Source organism: Salmo salar, chromosome 17 (assembly GCF_965601325.2).
Source record: "Salmo salar chromosome 17, fSalSal1, whole genome shotgun sequence".
In the NCBI taxonomy this organism is placed as follows: Eukaryota; Metazoa; Chordata; class Actinopteri; order Salmoniformes; family Salmonidae; genus Salmo; species Salmo salar.
In genome coordinates, this window is record NC_138307.1 from 4,558,323 (window position 1) to 4,575,180 (window position 16,858).

A 16,858-nucleotide genomic window follows, 5' to 3' on the forward strand; every position below is an offset into this window, starting at 1 on the left:
TAGGTTTATTTGAACAGTGAGAGACAGAATAACAACACAAAATCCAGAAAAACACATCTAAAAAATGTTATAAAATGATTTGCATTTTAACGAGGGAAATAAGTATTTGACCCCTCTGTAAAACATGACTTAGTACTTGGTGGCAAAACCCTTGTTGGCAATCAGAGGTCAGACGTTTCTTGTAGTTGGCCACCAGGTTTGCACACATCTCAGGAGAGATTTTGTCCCACTCCTCTTTGCAGATCTTCTCCAAGTCATTAAGGTTTCAAGGCTGACGTTTGGCAACTCGAACCTTCAGCTGCCTCCACAGATTTTCTATGGGATTAAGGTCTGGAGACTGGCTAGGCCACTCCAGGACCTTAATGTGCTTCTTCTTGAGCCACTCCTTTGTTGCCTTGGCCATGTGTTTTGGGTCATTGTCATGCTGGAATACCCATCCACGACCCATTTTCAATGCCCTGGCTGAGGGAAGGAGGTTCTCACCCAAGATTTGACGGTACATGGCCCCACCCATCGTCCCTTTGATGCGGTGAAGTTGTCCTGTCCCCTTAGCAGAAAAACACCCCCAAAGCATAATGTTTCCACCTCCATGTTTGACGGTGGGGATGATGTTCTTGGGGTCATAGGCAGCATTCCTCCTCCTCCAAACACGGCGAGTTGAGTTGATGCCAAAGAGCTCCATTTTGGTCTCATCTGACCACAACACTTTCACCCAGTTGTCCTCTGAATCATTCAGATGTTCATTGGCAAACTTCAGATGGGCATGTATATGTGCTTTCTTGAGCAGGGGGACCTTGCGGGCGCTGCAGAATTTCAGTCCTTCACGGCGTAGTGTCTTAACAATTGTTTTCTTGGTGACTAGGGTCCCAGCTGCCTTGAGATCCTCCCGTGTAGTTCTGGGCTGATTCCTCACCGTTCTCATGATCATTCCAACTCCAGAGGTAAGATCTTGCATGGAGCCCCAGGCCGAGGGAGATTGACAGTTCTTTTGTGTTTCTTCCATTTGCGAATAATCGCACCAACTGTTGTCACCTTCTCACCAAGCTGCTTGGCCATGATCTTGTAGCCCATTCCAGCCTTGTGTAGGTCTACAATCTTGTCCCTGACATCCTTGGAGAGCTCTTTGGTCTTGGCCATGGTGGAGAGTTTGGAATCTGATTGATTGATTGCTTCTGTGGACAGGTGTCTTTTTTACAGGTAACAAGCTGTGATTAGGAGCACTCCCTTTAAGAGTGTGCTCCTAATCTCAGCTCGTTACCTGTATAAAAGACACCTGGGAGCCAGAAATCTTTCTGATTGAGAGGGGGTGAAATACTTATCTCCCTCATTAAAATGCAAATCAATTTATAACATTTTTGACATGCGTTTTTCTGGATTTTTTTGTTATTATTCTGTCTCTCACTGTTCAAATAAACCTACCATTAAAATTATAGACTGATCATTTCTTTGTCAGTGGGCAAACGTACAAAACCAGCAGGGGATCAAATACTTTTTTCCCTCACTGTACATGTATCTAACATGTATTGACTCAGGGTGTGATTCTGTATTTCATTTTCTGTAAATTAGCAAAAAATGTAATTCTTTGGTAACTTTGTCATTATGGGGTATTTTGTGTGTGTTTTTAGATGGGTGAGAACAAAAACTCTTATTTAATCCATTTTGAATTCAGGCTGTAACGCATCAAAATGTGGAATAAGTAAAGGGGTACGAATACTTTCTGAAGGCACTGGTTCATATATATATTTAATTGCTCATTTTTTTTACATATTTTTTGGAGCGGCGGCAACAATTTAGCACTGGCGGCTCACTGCTGCTACATGAATATAGGGGAAACACTGGACATGCATGATCTTGGTGTGATTACCATCCTCAAAGCTTAGAGAGACTGCTTCCTCAGGGGTTTACTCAATTGTCAAAAAGAGCGATTAATCTGTCCTCCTTTCCACCTTAAAATTGAGTCAACATTCCATTTCTTCCATCACTACCAACCAGTGTGATGTGACCCAACTTTGATCCCCATGTAGTATGTCTCAGTTTTTTTAGTGTCATCCTAACCTCTGGACGGTCTGTGTGTTAATTCAGAGGTAAACCTGGCCTCCCTCTCTTTCTCTCCACAGCTATATTGTATTCAGTATCTTCCCCACCATCGCAGATATCGTCATCTCCATCATCTACTTCATCACTTACTTCAACGCCTGGTTCGGACTCATCGTATTCGTCTGTATGTTCCTCTACCTCAGTGAGTACAAGGCCTCCTTTCCAGAGCTAATTTAGTTATTTCTATAAAGTAACAATCATCCCATTTGAGTCAAATATGTGAAATACTTTCAAATGACATGACCTGCACCAATGGAATAGTCCCAAAAGTGTAAATTAAATCAACTCCAAGCTAAATCAATCACACCTACTTGAAAGTATTTTACATAGGCATTCGACTGAGGTCTGGTAAGACCAATGTAATATTTCATAATGGTCCATCAATATCTTTTCAGCCCTTACCATCATCATCACAGAATGGAGGACCAAGTACAGGCGAGACATGAACACCCAGGACAACAACGCAAAGTCCAAGGCGGTGGACTCCCTGCTCAACTTTGAGACGGTACCGAGATGGTCTCATTGACCTTTAACCTCAATACTTGGATTGTGTTCATTAGGGCAAACAGAAAATGTTTAAAAACATTTTTGAACGGAAAATGTAAAAAGTCCAGGTAGTCCTCCCAGTTAGTCTGTTTGATGCCTAATGGACACAATCCAGAATCCCCACCTGCCATGGTGGCACATGAAGATTCCCTCAAACATATTGCATTTTTGCAGCTTCAGAGTTGCTTCATGGCTGCGATTATAATGTTTTTCTAACAGGTGAAGTACTACAACGCAGAGAATTACGAGGTGAACCGTTTTGAGGACGCTATTCTGAAGTATCAGGTAATCCATTCTATAGATGTAAAACTCGGAAGAGTTGAAAATATAGATATGTGTAAAGTTACACCAGAGTGTTTGCTTTGGTTATTCAGGTAAATTCAAGTTCCACGTTTTATTTGTCACATGCACAGTACCAAGTCCCCAGTGAATCGGCTTTTCATTTATATGCCTTTCATTTATCTGTCCAGCCTTTATATTTTGCCTCACTTCCCTCTGGAGAGCCTTACGCTTATGGACGGAGCAGTTGCCGTACCAGGCGGTGATACAGCCCGACAGGATGCTCTCGATTGTGCATTGTGGAGTAACTACAATGCTGTCCATCCTCAGCTTTCTTCTATCACAGCCATGTAACTGTTTTAAAGTCATCATTGGCCTCATGGTGAAATCCCTGAGTGGTTTCCTTCCTCTCCGGCATCTGAGTTAGGAAGGATGCCTGTATTTTTGTAGTGACTTGGTGTATTGATACACCATCCAAAGTGTAGCTAATAACTTCACCATGCTCAAAGTGATATTCAATGTTTGCGGGTAGTTTTAATCTACCAATCTCCCTGGTCATTGTGGTTGAATCTGTGTTTGAAATTCACTGCTCGACTGAGGGACCTTAATTATCTGTATGTGTGGGGTACAGAGATGAGGTAGTCGTTCAAAAATCATGTTAAACACTTATTGCACACAGAGTGGGTCCATGCAACTAATGTGACTTTTTAAGCACATTTTTACTCCTTAACTTATTTAGACTTGCCATAACAAAGGGGTTAAATACTTATTGACGCAAGACATTTCACCTTTTCATTTTGAATTAATTTGTAAAATTGTAAAATTATAATTCCACATTATGGGGTATTGTGTGTAGGCCAGTGACAAAAAAATCTCAATTGAATCCATTTTAAATTCAGGCTGTAACACAACAAAAAAGGCATTGTACATGTAAACAGGGCTAAAAAGTGACTGGTAGCAGAAATATTTAAATACTTATGGAAAAATACTAATGATAATCTATACATGTAAACAGGAATAACAGTGACGAGTAACAGGATGAATATATAAATAGGAAATGTGTTGGACCACCTCAGAAGCATAGTTAAATAGAGCTTTCCATCATTAATGATGTTCTAGGATTTTAGAACTGCAACCAGCAGACATTGCTTTAGCATCTCTATTTTCCTGGTTCTAGGTCTGTTCAGCAGTGCAAACAGATCTGGGACCAGACTATAACTCTTTTGATTGTAATGTTGCATTTATGGCCTGTTTGTCTGTCTGTCCCCTCCCGTCCTAGATCTCAGAATGGAAGACACAAGCCTCTCTGGCCTTCCTGAACCAGACACAGAACCTGATCATCGGTTCAGGCCTACTGGCCGGGTCACTGCTCTGTGCCTACTTTGTCCAGGAGGGCAAGTTTAAGGTACTGAGCTCGGAGCCCTTACTAGCTTAAAAGGAAAGTTGAGTATTTTATAAATTAATGTTGGATGGTTCCTAACCTTGACAATAGTCTATGAGCCAGGACTGTAATCTTTAATCCATGTTTGGTTTTTGTTAAATAACCACTTTCAGGGTGAGAAACAATTTAACATGAAGATGTGAAATACTGAAGTTCCCCGTTAAAGGCCTAGATACTCATTCTACTACCCTTTTCACACTATCGAGCCGACCGAAAAATCAACCTGCCCAGGCTCTATTCACATTGTCCTTATCAGCACGGTTCCAGGAACTATGGTAAATGTCTGGATGTGTAACCTGACCAGTGCAGCTTGGTTTGGCTCAGAAGTGTGAAAAGCCCTGTTGACCCACCTCAAACTCTTTCCACTCATCCACTTTTCTCTATGCTAGGGCTATGTTGTTTTCGACTCTGTCCTACATTAGATTAGAAAACGTTATTGTACTCTAATTAGGAAATGATTTGTAACTTGCCTAGCCGACAAAAGCAATCAATACAAATGCAAAACAGACATTGCATCACTACAAGGCCATGCAGCCTTGCTACTGTATGTATGTTTTCATGCATGTTTGAACATGTGCTAAAAAACTTCCCTTTGACACGGTGTTGTGGTATTACATGTTTTTCTCAGTAATCCATGTGGTGTATGAAGTATACATTCAAGTCAGCTGCTGTGAACTTTAGCCTGGTTAAACCAAACTGAACGAAGTGAAAGAATAGTGAGCCAAGTGTTCAGTCTGGTTTAACCAGGCTAATGCACTCTATCTACAGGTTGGAGACTTTGTCCTCTTCGGCACCTACATCATCCAGCTCTACACCCCTCTAAACTGGTTTGGAACCTACTACAGGTGAGAGGTGTTATGGGCTGGGTTTCAATTCTACTTCCTGTCATTCTTCCCTAGTCTCTTTTATGTCTGTCACTTTCAGCTAAATGGACTGGATAGGTTTCCACCATATTGCATCCACATGTCTTACTAGATCAAGAAAGACACAAGCAATTTAAGCTATACTATTGACACAGATCTATGAAAGGCATTGTTTATAGCAGCATGTACTACAGCACCCATAATGCACAACAGGTGATCTTTATAATACATACGTCCTCATCCTCCACAGAATGATCCAGAACTCCTTTATCGACATGGAGAGCATGTTTAAGCTCTTTACAGAGGAAGAGGAGGTAATTTTGAAATCAGTTATCAATGACCAGCTTTGTGGTGTATATGGGAGATTCTCAATTGGAAAAACCTGTCCTCTCCTCCATCCTCTGTGACCGGAAACCGATAAGTGATCGAGAAGTGCCAATTCGTAAGTAGGTAATCTTCTCCCATCCTCGATTACCTACTTCGACAGAGAACGTACAATAGTGTCCTCGTGGCAGGTAGCATGGAAGTGTTTTAAAATCCCTTTGAATCAGCTTTTGTTTTCTTGGAGGAGAAAAGCATGTACACATTTAAAAACGATACACTACTTATCCTTTTATCTATAAAATGTCTTACACCACTAGAATATTTAGTTTTTTATCACTTTACACATTTATTTTTCTGTAAGCATCATTTTCCTGATGATGCGTGAGTGGAGAAAGAGAGTCTTGTTTCATGAAAAGCTTATTTGTTTCCATGTTCCTTCTCCTCTCCACCTCTCCTTGATTACCTTCAACGTTTTTCAAATGAGGCGAGGATAGAAGAGGGGAGGCAGGAGGCAAGCAAAACCAATCGAGATTCTCCCTGTGTCAGAATCTTTGCATTTCGTTATGGGAAATGTATTTTTTGTAGTTTTTATGTGCTTTATCTTGATTTCTCTTCAGGTGAAGGATGCGGTGAACGCAGGGAACCTTCTCTATAAACTGGGAAAAGTGGAGTTTGAGAATGTATACTTTAACTACACTGACGGGTAAGTCCTAAGATTTAAAAAATGTATATTCAGGTCTTGTTTGGACTGATGAAATGTGTGCAGGCTATACACAGAGACTGATTCAGAAACAGTTTGATGAATAATCATAGTTGTGGTAGTTCCAGCGTTCTCCTTGGAACGGGGACGTAGGTCTGGGTGCCTTGTAAGGATCCGACGGTGAGTAGGTAGTCTACCTTTACAATCGGTCCTATTAGCCAGCCAACAATCAATCATTGGATAATAAAGTAGTCAAACTACGAGGACGTATATCGTACCAACGGGACATAAAAAACTGTAATATCTTATGTTTCACCAAGACGTGGCTGAACGACGACATGAATAACATACAGCTGGGGGGTTTTATGCTTTTTCGGCAGAATAGATCAGCCGTCTCTGGTAAGACAAGGGGTGGCGGTCTATGTATATTTTTAAACAACAGCTGGTGCATGAAATATAAGGAAGTCTCAAGGTTTTGCTCTCCTGATGTAGAGTATCTCATGATAAGCTGTTGACCACATTATTTACCAAGAGAGTTTATCTATATTTTTGTTAATGTCTATTTACCACCACAAACCGATGCTGGCACCAAGACCGCACTCAATGAGCTGGCCATAAGCAAACAAGAAAATACTCATCCAGAGGTGGCGCTCCTAGTGGCCGGGGACTTTAATGCATGGAAACTTAAATCCGTTTTACCTCATTTCTACCAGCATGTTAAATGTGCAACCAGAGGGTTTTTCCCTCTGACCAGCTTTACTCCACGCACAGAGACGCATACAAAGCTCTCCCTCGCCCTCCATTTGGCAAATCTGACCATAATTATATCCTCCTCATTCCTGCTTACAAGCAAAAATTAAAGCAGGAAGCACCAGTGACTCGGTCAATAAAAAAGTGGTCAGATGAAGCAGATGCTAAGCTACAGGACTGTTTTGCTAGCACAGACTGGAATATGTTTTGGGATTCTTCCGATGGCAGTACACCACATCAGTCACTGGCTTCATCAATAAGTGCATTGATGATGTCGTCCCCACAGTGACTGTACGTACATACCTCAACCAGAAGCCATGGATTTCATCTAAAGGGTAGAGCTGCCGCTTTCAAGGAGCGGGACTCTAACCCGGAAGCTATTGTTGCCTTATAAGAAATCCCGCTATGCCCTCCGACGAACCATTATACAGGCAAAGCGTCAATACAGGACTAAGATTGAATCGTACGTACTACACTGGTTACGACGCTCGTCGGATGTGGCAGGGCTTGCAAACTATTACAGACTACAAAGGGGAGCACAGCCCCGAGCTGCCCAGTGACACAAGCCTACCAGACGAGCTAAATATGCTCGCTTCGAGGCAAATAACACTGAGACATGCATGAGAGCATCAGCTGTTCCGGATGACTGTGATCATGCTCTCCATAGCCATTGTGAGTAAGACCTTTAAAGAGGTAAACATTCACAAGGCCGCAGGGCCAAAACAGATTACCAGGACGTGTACTCCAAGCATGCGCTGACCAACTGGCTAGTATCTTCACTGACATTTTCAACCTGTCCCTGACTGAGTCTGTAATACCAACATGTTTCAAGCAGACCACCATAGTGCCTGTGCCCAAGAACACTAAGGTAACCTGCCTAAATGACTACCAACCCGTAGCACTCACGTCAGTAGCCATGAAGTGCTTTGAAAGGCTGGTCATGGCTCACATCAACACCATTATCCCAGAAACCCTAGACCCACTCCCACCTGAACAAAAGGAACACCTATGTGAGAATGCTATTCATTGACTACAGCTCAGCGTTCAACACCAACACCGTCCTTAGCTCATCACTAAGCTAAGGACCCTGGGACTAAACACCTCCCTCTGCAACTGGATCCTGGACTTCCTGACGGGCTGCCCCCAGGTGGTAAGGGTAGGTAACAACACATCCGCCACACTGATCCTCAACACGGGGTCCCCTCAAGGGTGCGTGCTCAGTCCCCTCCTGTACTCCCTGTTCACTCATGACTGCATGGCCAGGCACGACTTCAACACCGTCATTAAGTTTGCCAATGACACAACAGTGGTAGGCTTGATCACCGACAACGATGAGACAGCCTATAGGGAGGAGGTCAGAGACCTGGCTGTGTGGTGCCAGGACAACAACCTCTCCCTCAACGTGATCAAGACAAAGGAGATGATTGTGGACTACAGGAAAAGGAGGACCGAGCACGCCCCCATTCTCATCAACGGGGCTGTAGTGGAACTGGTTGAGAGCTTCAAGTTCTTTGGTGTTCACATCACCAACAAACTATCATGGTCCAAACACACCAAGTCAGTTGTGAAGAGGGCATGACAAAGCCTATTCCCCCTCAGGAGACTGAAAAGATTTGGCATGGGTCCTCAGATCCTCAAAGTTCTACAGCTGCACCATGGAGAGCATCCTGACTGGTTGCATCACCGCCTGGTATGGCAACTGCTCGGCCTCCGACCGCAAGGCACTACAGAGGGTAGTGCATACGGCCCAGTACATATAGGACCTCTATACCAGGTGGTGTCAGAGGAAGGCCCTAAGAATTGTCAGACTCCAGCCATCTATTTAATTCTACCTACATGTACATATTACCTCAAATAACCGGTGTCCCCGCACATTGGCTCTGTACCGGTACCCCTTTTATATAGCCTCGCTATTGTTATTTTACTGCTGCTGTTTAATTATTTGTTTCTTTTATTTTTTACTTATCTATTTTTTTACTTAACCAACAGTGCAGTTTTAAGAAAAATAAGTGTTAAGGGCTTGTAAGTAAGCATGTGACAAATAACATTTGATTTGATTAAATATATATTTTGTGCTTCTGTGTGGTTTTTTTTAAAGGAAGGAGATCCTTAAGGATGTATCATTTACTGTGCAGCCAGGCCAGACTGTTGCATTGGTAAGATTGGATTCCAAGCTTCCGAGCATTACCCAGATATTACACACACGCAGTTTTTGATTTCTCTCTATCAGTCGTGATGGTTTGTGTCTTGACCATGTGTAGTACAGAAGTTTCTTGCTTCTCAACAGTTTGTGTGTTTGTTCACATCCCTAGGTTGGCCAGTCAGGGTGTGGTAAGAGCACCATCCTTCGCCTGCTCTTCCGTTTCTATGACGTCCAGGGAGGATGCATCCGCATCGATGGCCAGGACATCTCTAAGGTGAGTAATTTGCGCAGTTGCAAAAAAATAGTTCCCAGACAAACTGGCTTGTTAGCACATGCTGTACATAACATTAGGTTTGGTACATGTTGGTGGTCTACTGGTTCAGTTGTACAGTATTGTTAATATGATAAACCTGGGTCGTGTTCATTAGGTACCAACTTAAGAAAAAACTATTATTATCTGGACGGTTGAAAAAGTTTTTTTAATTGCGTGTCCTAATGAGCTTGACCTTGTATTAATATAGTGTATTCTGAGCCTCTTGGTATCTGGGTGCAGGTGAAGCAGGTGTCTCTGCGTGCCCACATCGGTGTGGTGCCCCAGGACACGGTCCTCTTCAACGACAACATCCGCAACAACATCCGCTACGGACGCATCTCTGCCAGTGACCACGAAGTGGTGGAGGCAGCTATCGCCGCGGACATTCACGAGAAGATCCAGACGTTCCCAGAAGGTACGGAAATACCACGGTCTCTTTTGCTGGTTTCCCGGACACAGATTTAAGCCTTGTTTTAGACTAAAAAACAATTTCACTGGAGATTCTCTTGAGTCCAGGACTGGGCTTAATCTGTGCCTAGAAACCAGAGCTGTATGTTGTCATTATATTTATGTTTGTAGTTAACCTGAAAGTGGCTTATGGGTTTCAATATTGTTGTTTTAAGGGTTTGTAGAGGTGTTTTGTATTTACCAACCACATTTGCCGAAGCATTTTGACATCTAAATATCCTCAAACAAGTGGGGAGATTTGCGGAGTTCACACAGTAGCTGCCAGGTGCATTGTTACTGTATGAGGTGAGTGACGTTTGTGTCTGTGCTGTCTCGGTCTGTCCCCCTACCCAGGATACGACACCCAGGTGGGCGAGAGGGGTCTGAAGCTGAGTGGGGGGGAGAAGCAGAGGGTGGCTATCGCCCGCACCATCCTCAAGGCCCCTCAGATCATCCTGCTGGATGAGGTAAACTTTCAGGAAGGTCCACCAGGAGGCTCAGTGACCCTGTTCAAATAGGTATAGGGTGAAGATGCCCCGAGACAATGATCTTGGGTCAGTTGCATTTTTTTCTTATTTTTTTGGTTAAGTTTAGGATTGGGGAGGGGAAGCTAGGCCTAGATCTTTACCTAGGTGAAACTTCACCCCGGAGCGTTCAAATATTTAAAAAACACACACACTTCCTCCCTCCTCTCCTTGAAGTTATCGCTGAGTTTACACAAATTGATAGGTGAACGTAGGGTTGCAAAGGGTAATAAACTTTCTGGGATTTTTCCAGACATTTTCCATGGGAATTTTGCTTAAATTCATAAAAAAAGTTAGCTTATAACAGTGAACCTTTGTTGTTGGATACACATAAGGCAATTCTAGATATTGTGGCATATTTTGGTTAAATTATCCCTAATTCAATGGAATTGCAACCCTCTGCATGCACAGTGCATTCTTCCATCACATGTACAGTGCACTCTTCCATCACATGTACAGCTGATTCTCAAGATCTTGCACACTAATGAGATGCTATTGAGCCCACGCTACTACACTGTCTAAGCCAAGGACTACATGCTTTCTGGTAAATTTGTATTACAATACTGGGTGGGGTGAATATGTTTTATATGACATACATTATTTTTTGTTAACTAGTAAATAGTAGCCTACAGCAAAGTGTTTAAATAATTTCTAAGTTGTTAACAATTTCTGCTAGTTAGTTTTTGCTACCATGTGGGTTTTAGCTTACTTGAGCCTGCTATCTGAGGAGTGTTAATTCACCTGTTTCCAAACATGTTTCATTTTAAAACATGTATCTTACAAAGGAGTTGTTTAATCTAACTGCTTAACTATTTATCTGTACATGGAATTGTATTTTCTATTTTTTTTACTCATCTTTTTTCTAGTCTTTACAGGAAAATACCATGGGCACTATCTGATGTGTGGAGACATTTCACTGCAGCTAATGTAGAAGGAAAAGCTGTGTACATTTGCAAATACTGTGCCAAATCATATGTGAAGAATGCAACAAAGATGCAGAATCATCTGGCCAAGTGCATAAAGTTCCCTCAGCGCTCACAACAAGCAATCTCTGACAAAAGTTCCTCGACTTATATTCGTGGTGAAAATGATGAATCAGACACCTTATCGATAGCAACAGCTCATGGTCCTCCTGGAATCAGAAGTTTACGTAGTCAGAGAAATGCTGATGAATGTCTTGCTCGAGCTTTGTATGCAACTGGTTCACCTCTGATGCTTACAGGCAATGTGTATTGGAAGAGATTTCTGAATATCCTTTGCCCAGCAAGCACCCCTCCAACCAGACATGCTTTATCTACTCATTTGCTGGATGCAGAGTTCAACAGAGTTAAAGTGAAGGTCAAGCAAATCATAGAGAAAGCAGACTGTATTGCAATCATCTCTGATGGGTGGTCGAATGTTCATGGGCAATGAATAATAAACTACATCATCTCCACCCCTTAACCAGTATTCTACAAGAGCACAGACACAAGGGACAACAGACACACCGGTCTCTACATTGCTGAAGGCAGTCATCAATGACCTTGGACCACAGAAGGTACACTGCTCAAAAAAATAAAGGGAACACTTAACACAATGTAACTCCAAGTCAATCACACTTCAGTGAAATCAAACTGTCCGCTTAGGAAGCAACACTAATTGACAATAAATTTCACAGGCTGTTGTGCAAATGGAATAGACAACAGGTGGAAATTATATGCAATTAGCAAGACACCCTCAATAAAGGAGTGGTTCTGCAGGTGGTGACCACAGACCACTTCTCAGTTCCTATGCTTCCTGGCTGATGTTTTGGTCACTTTTGAATGCTGGCGGTGCTTTCACTCTAGTGGTAGCATGAGACGGAGTCTACAACCCACGAAGTGGCTCAGGTAGTGCAGCTCATCCAGGATGGCACATCAATGCGAGCTGTGGCAAGAAGGTTTGCTGTGTCTGTCAGCGTAGTGTCCAGAGCATGGAGGCACTACCAGGAGACAGGCCAGTACATCAGGAGACGTGGAGGAGGCCGTAGGAGGGCAACAACCCAGCAGCAGGACCGCTACCTCCGCCTTTGTGCAAGGAGGAGCAGGAGGAGCACTGCCAGAGCCCTGCAAAATGACCTCCAGCAGGCCACAAATGTGCATGTGTCTGCTCAAATGGTCAGAAACAGACTCCGTGAGGGTGGTATGAGAGCCCGACGTCCACAGGTGGGGGTTGTGCTTACAGCCCAACACCGTGCAGGACGTTTGGCATTTGCCAGAGAACACCAAGATTGGCAAATTCGCCACTGGCGCCCTGTGCTCTTCACAGATGAAAGCAGGTTCACACTGAGCACACGTGACAGACGTGACAGAGTCTGGAGATGCCATGGAGAACGTTCTACTGCCTGCAACATCCTCCAGCATGACCGGTTTGGCGGTGGGTCAGTCATGGTGTGGGGTGGCATTTCTTTGGGGGGCCGCACAGCCCTCCATGTGCTCGCCAGAGGTAGCTTGACTGCCATTAGGTACTGAGATGAGATCCTCAGACCCCTTGTGAGACCATATGCTGGTGCGTTTGGCCCTGGGTTCCTCCTAATGCAAGACAATGCTAGACCTCATGTGGCTGGAGTGTGTCAGCAGTTCCTGCAAGAGGAAGGCATTGATGCTATGGACTGGCCCGCCCGTTCCCCAGACCTGAATACAATTGAGCACATCTGGGACATCATGTCTCGCTCCATCCACCAACGCCACGTTGCACCACAGACTGTCCAGGAGTTGGCGGATGCTTTAGTCCAGGTCTGGGAGGAGATCCCTCAGGAGACCATCCGCCACCTCATCAGGAGCATGCCCAGGCGTTGTAGGGAGGTCATACAGGCACGTGGAGGCCACACACACTACTGAGCCTCATTTTGACTTGTTTTAAGGACATTACATCGAAGTTGGATCAGCCTGTAGTGTGGTTTTCCACTTTAATTTTGAGTGTGACTCCAAATCCAGACCTCCATGGGATGATAAATTGGATTTCCATTGATTATTTTTGTGTGATTTTGTTGTCAGCACATTCAACTATGTAAAGAAAAAAGTATTTAATAAGATTATCTCATTCATTCAGATCTAGGATGTGTTATTTTAGTGTTCCCTTTATTTTTTTGAGCAGTGTATTTGCACTGGTGACAGACAATGCTGCGAACATGAAGGCTGCTTGGTCTAAAGTGGAGGAGTCCTACCCTCACATCACACCCATTGGCTGTGCTGTTCATGCATTGAATCTGCTCCTCAAGGACATCATGGCACTGAAAACAATGGATACACTCTACAAGAGAGCCAAGGAAATGGTTAGGTATGTAAAGGGTCATCAAGTTATAGCAGCAATCGACCTCACCAAGCAAAGTGAGAAGAATAAGAGCACCACATTGAGCTGCCCAGCAACACCCGTTGGGGTGGTGTTGTCATCATGTTTTACAGTCTCCTGGAGAGGAAGGTGTCTCTCCAAGAAATGGCCATATCACAGTCTGCCGATATGGACAGCCCCATCAAGAGGATCCTCCTGGATTATGTATTTGGGGAGAGAGGGTTAAGCAGCCTGAAAATCCTGAAACCTATAGCAGTAGCCATTGCACAGATTGAGGGAGACGATGCTATCCTGTCTGATGTTCAAACTCTGCTTGCAGATGTAAGAGAAGAAATATGTACTGCCCTGCCATCTTCACTGTTGCTCCAAGCAGAGGAAACTGCAGTTCTGCAATACATCAAAAAGCGTGAAGACTTCTGCCTGAAGCCCATACACGCCACAGCGTACATGTTGGACCCCAAGTATGTTGGCAAGTGCATCCTGTCTGGCGCAGAGATCAACAAGGCTTATGGTGTCATCACTACAGTGTCTCGCTACCTTGGCCTGGATGAGGGCAAGGTTCTTGGCAATCTGGCAAAGTACACTTCCAAGCAAGAGCTTTGGGGTGGAGATGCAATATGCCAGTCGTGCAAACATATCTCATCAGCCACCTGGTGGAAGGGACTTTGTGGATCTTGGGCTCTTTCCCCAGTTGCCTCCAATATCCACTAAATCCCACCAACATCAGCCGCCTCAGAGCGCAACTGGTCCTTTTTTGGGAATACACACACCAAAGCACGCAACAGGCTGACCAATACAAGGGTTGAAGAATTGGTGGCCATCCGGGCAAATTTGAGGCTTTTTGAGCCTGACAACGAGCCATCCTCAATGAGGTTGGAAAGTGACAGTGGAGATGAGGCCTCAGAGTCTGATGTTCAAGAGGTGGACATTGAGGAGGTCCAGGGAGAAGACGTGGAAGCCTGAGAGGAAGACAACCAAAGCTTTCGTTTCTAGACTATCATTTTACAGAATTACAGTTGAAGTCGAAAGTTTACATACACTTAGGTTGGAGTCATTAAATCTTGTTTTTCAACCACACCACAAATTTCTTGTTAACGAACTATAGTTTTGGCAAGTCAGTTAGGACATCTACTTTGTGCATGACACAAGTAATTTTTCCAACAATTGTTTACAGACAGATTATTTCACTTATAACTCACTGTATCACAATTTCAGTGGGTCAGAAGTTTACATACACTAAGTTGACGGTGCCTTTAAACAGCTTGGAACATTCCAGAAAATGTCATGGCTTTAGAAGCTTCTGATAGGCTAATTGACATCATTTGAGTCAATTTGAGGTGTACCTGTGGATGTATTTCAAGGCCTACCTTCAAACTCAGTGCCGTTTTGCTTGACATCAAGGGAAAATAAAAAGACATCAGCCAAGACCTCAGGGGGAAAAAATGTAGACCTCCACAAGTCTGGTTCATCCTTGGGAGGAATTTCCAAATGCCTGAAGGTACCATGTTCATTTCTACAAACAATAGTACACAAGTATAAACACCATGGGACCACGCAGCCATCATACCGCTCAGGAAGGAGACGCGTTCTGTCTCCTAGAGATTAATGTACTTTGGTGCGAAAAGTGCAAATTAATCCCAGAACAATAGCAAAGGACCTTGTGAAGATGCTGGAGGAAACAGGTACAAAAGTATCTATATCCACAGTAAAAGTCCTATATCGACATAACCTGAAAGTCCGTTCAGCAATGAAGAAGCCACTGCTCCAAAACTGCCATAAAAAAGCCAGACTACGGTTTGCAACTTTACATGGGGACAAAGATCGTACTTTTTGGAGAAATGTCCTCTGGTCTGATGAAACAACAAAAATAGAACTGTTTGGCCATAATGACCATTGTTCTGTTTGGAGGAAAAAGGGGGAGGCTTGCAAGCCAAAGAACACCATCCCAACCGTGAAGCATGGGGGTGGCAGCATCATGTTGTGGCGGTGCTTTGCTTGCAGGAGGGACTGATACACTTCACAAAATAGATGGCATCATGAGGCAGGAAAATTATGTGGATATATTGAAGCAACATCTCAAGACATCAGTCAGGAAGTTAAAGCTTGGTCGCAAATGGGTCTTCCAAATGGACAATGACCCCAAGCATACTTCCGAAGTTCTGGCAAAGTGGCTTAAGGACAACAATGTCAAGGTATTGGAGTGGCCATCACAAAGCCCTGACCTCAATCCTATAGAACATTTGTGGGCAGAACTGAAAAAGTGTGTGTGAGCAAGGAGGCCTACAAACCTGACTCAGTTAAACCAGCTCTGTCAGGAGGAATGGGCCAAAATTCACCCAGCTTGTGGAAGGCTACCTGAAATGTTTGACCCAAGTTAAACAATTTAAAGGCAATACTAACAAATACTAATTGAGTGTATGTAAACTTCTGACCCACTGGGAATGTGATGAAAGAAATAAAAGCTTAAATAAATCATTCTCTACTATTATTCTGACATTTCACATTCTTAAAATAAAGTGGTGATCCTAACTGACCTAAGACAGGGATTTTTTTACTGGTATTAAATGTCAGGAATTGTGAAAAACTGAGTTTAAATGTACTTGGCTAAGGTGTATGTAAACTTCCGACTTCAACAGTATTTTGAAAACGTTTTTGCGAGATGCGATGGATCATTGGTGATTATTCAGTATTCCCTTTCTTTTGCTGTTCAGTGAAATCATCCCATGTGAAGAGTCAACTCATTTAATTAAAGTTCAATTAGTCACTAAATTGTATTTTTTTATTTCTATTGGAAGGATTTAATCATTTGCCATTATGTCTACTTATGAAAAGGTAAAAGGTTTATGTTTCTGTCTCCATATGATATGGTAAATATAACCAATTCAAAAAACATCTACATTTAATAGTATTAACATTACTTTGCATATATTTCTGTTAATTCCCATATATTCCCACGGAAAGTTTTCACCTGTGAATATTCCCCAAAATGTGCAACCCTAGCTGAACGCATTGGCTCTGTCACTTAGCTTTCACCAGTCCAGCCAAAGATGCTTTCTTAACATATTTGAAGAGGGACTGTTTGCCCCCACACCACTGAACCCCTTTCCTATTGTGTTGCAGTG

General features: G+C 43.2%; 1 protein-coding gene across 2 annotated transcripts in view; it reads left to right on the forward strand.

Annotated features, from left to right (window-relative positions):
- The window catches only part of abcb6a (ATP binding cassette subfamily B member 6 (LAN blood group) a), a 31,178-nt gene that overhangs the window by 11,037 nt on the left and 3,283 nt on the right, over nt 1–16,858 (forward strand). For both annotated transcript variants that reach the window (XM_014151292.3, XM_082963370.1), the window contains exons 7-17: nt 2,118–2,239; nt 2,493–2,602; nt 2,863–2,928; nt 4,202–4,327; nt 5,132–5,208; nt 5,477–5,540; nt 6,168–6,253; nt 9,099–9,156; nt 9,313–9,417; nt 9,697–9,871; nt 10,258–10,370. In XM_014151292.3, the coding sequence (XP_014006767.3) occupies nt 2,118–2,239; nt 2,493–2,602; nt 2,863–2,928; nt 4,202–4,327; nt 5,132–5,208; nt 5,477–5,540; nt 6,168–6,253; nt 9,099–9,156; nt 9,313–9,417; nt 9,697–9,871; nt 10,258–10,370 (1,102 nt within the window). The remainder of the gene's footprint in view (nt 1–2,117; nt 2,240–2,492; nt 2,603–2,862; nt 2,929–4,201; nt 4,328–5,131; nt 5,209–5,476; nt 5,541–6,167; nt 6,254–9,098; nt 9,157–9,312; nt 9,418–9,696; nt 9,872–10,257; nt 10,371–16,858) is intronic.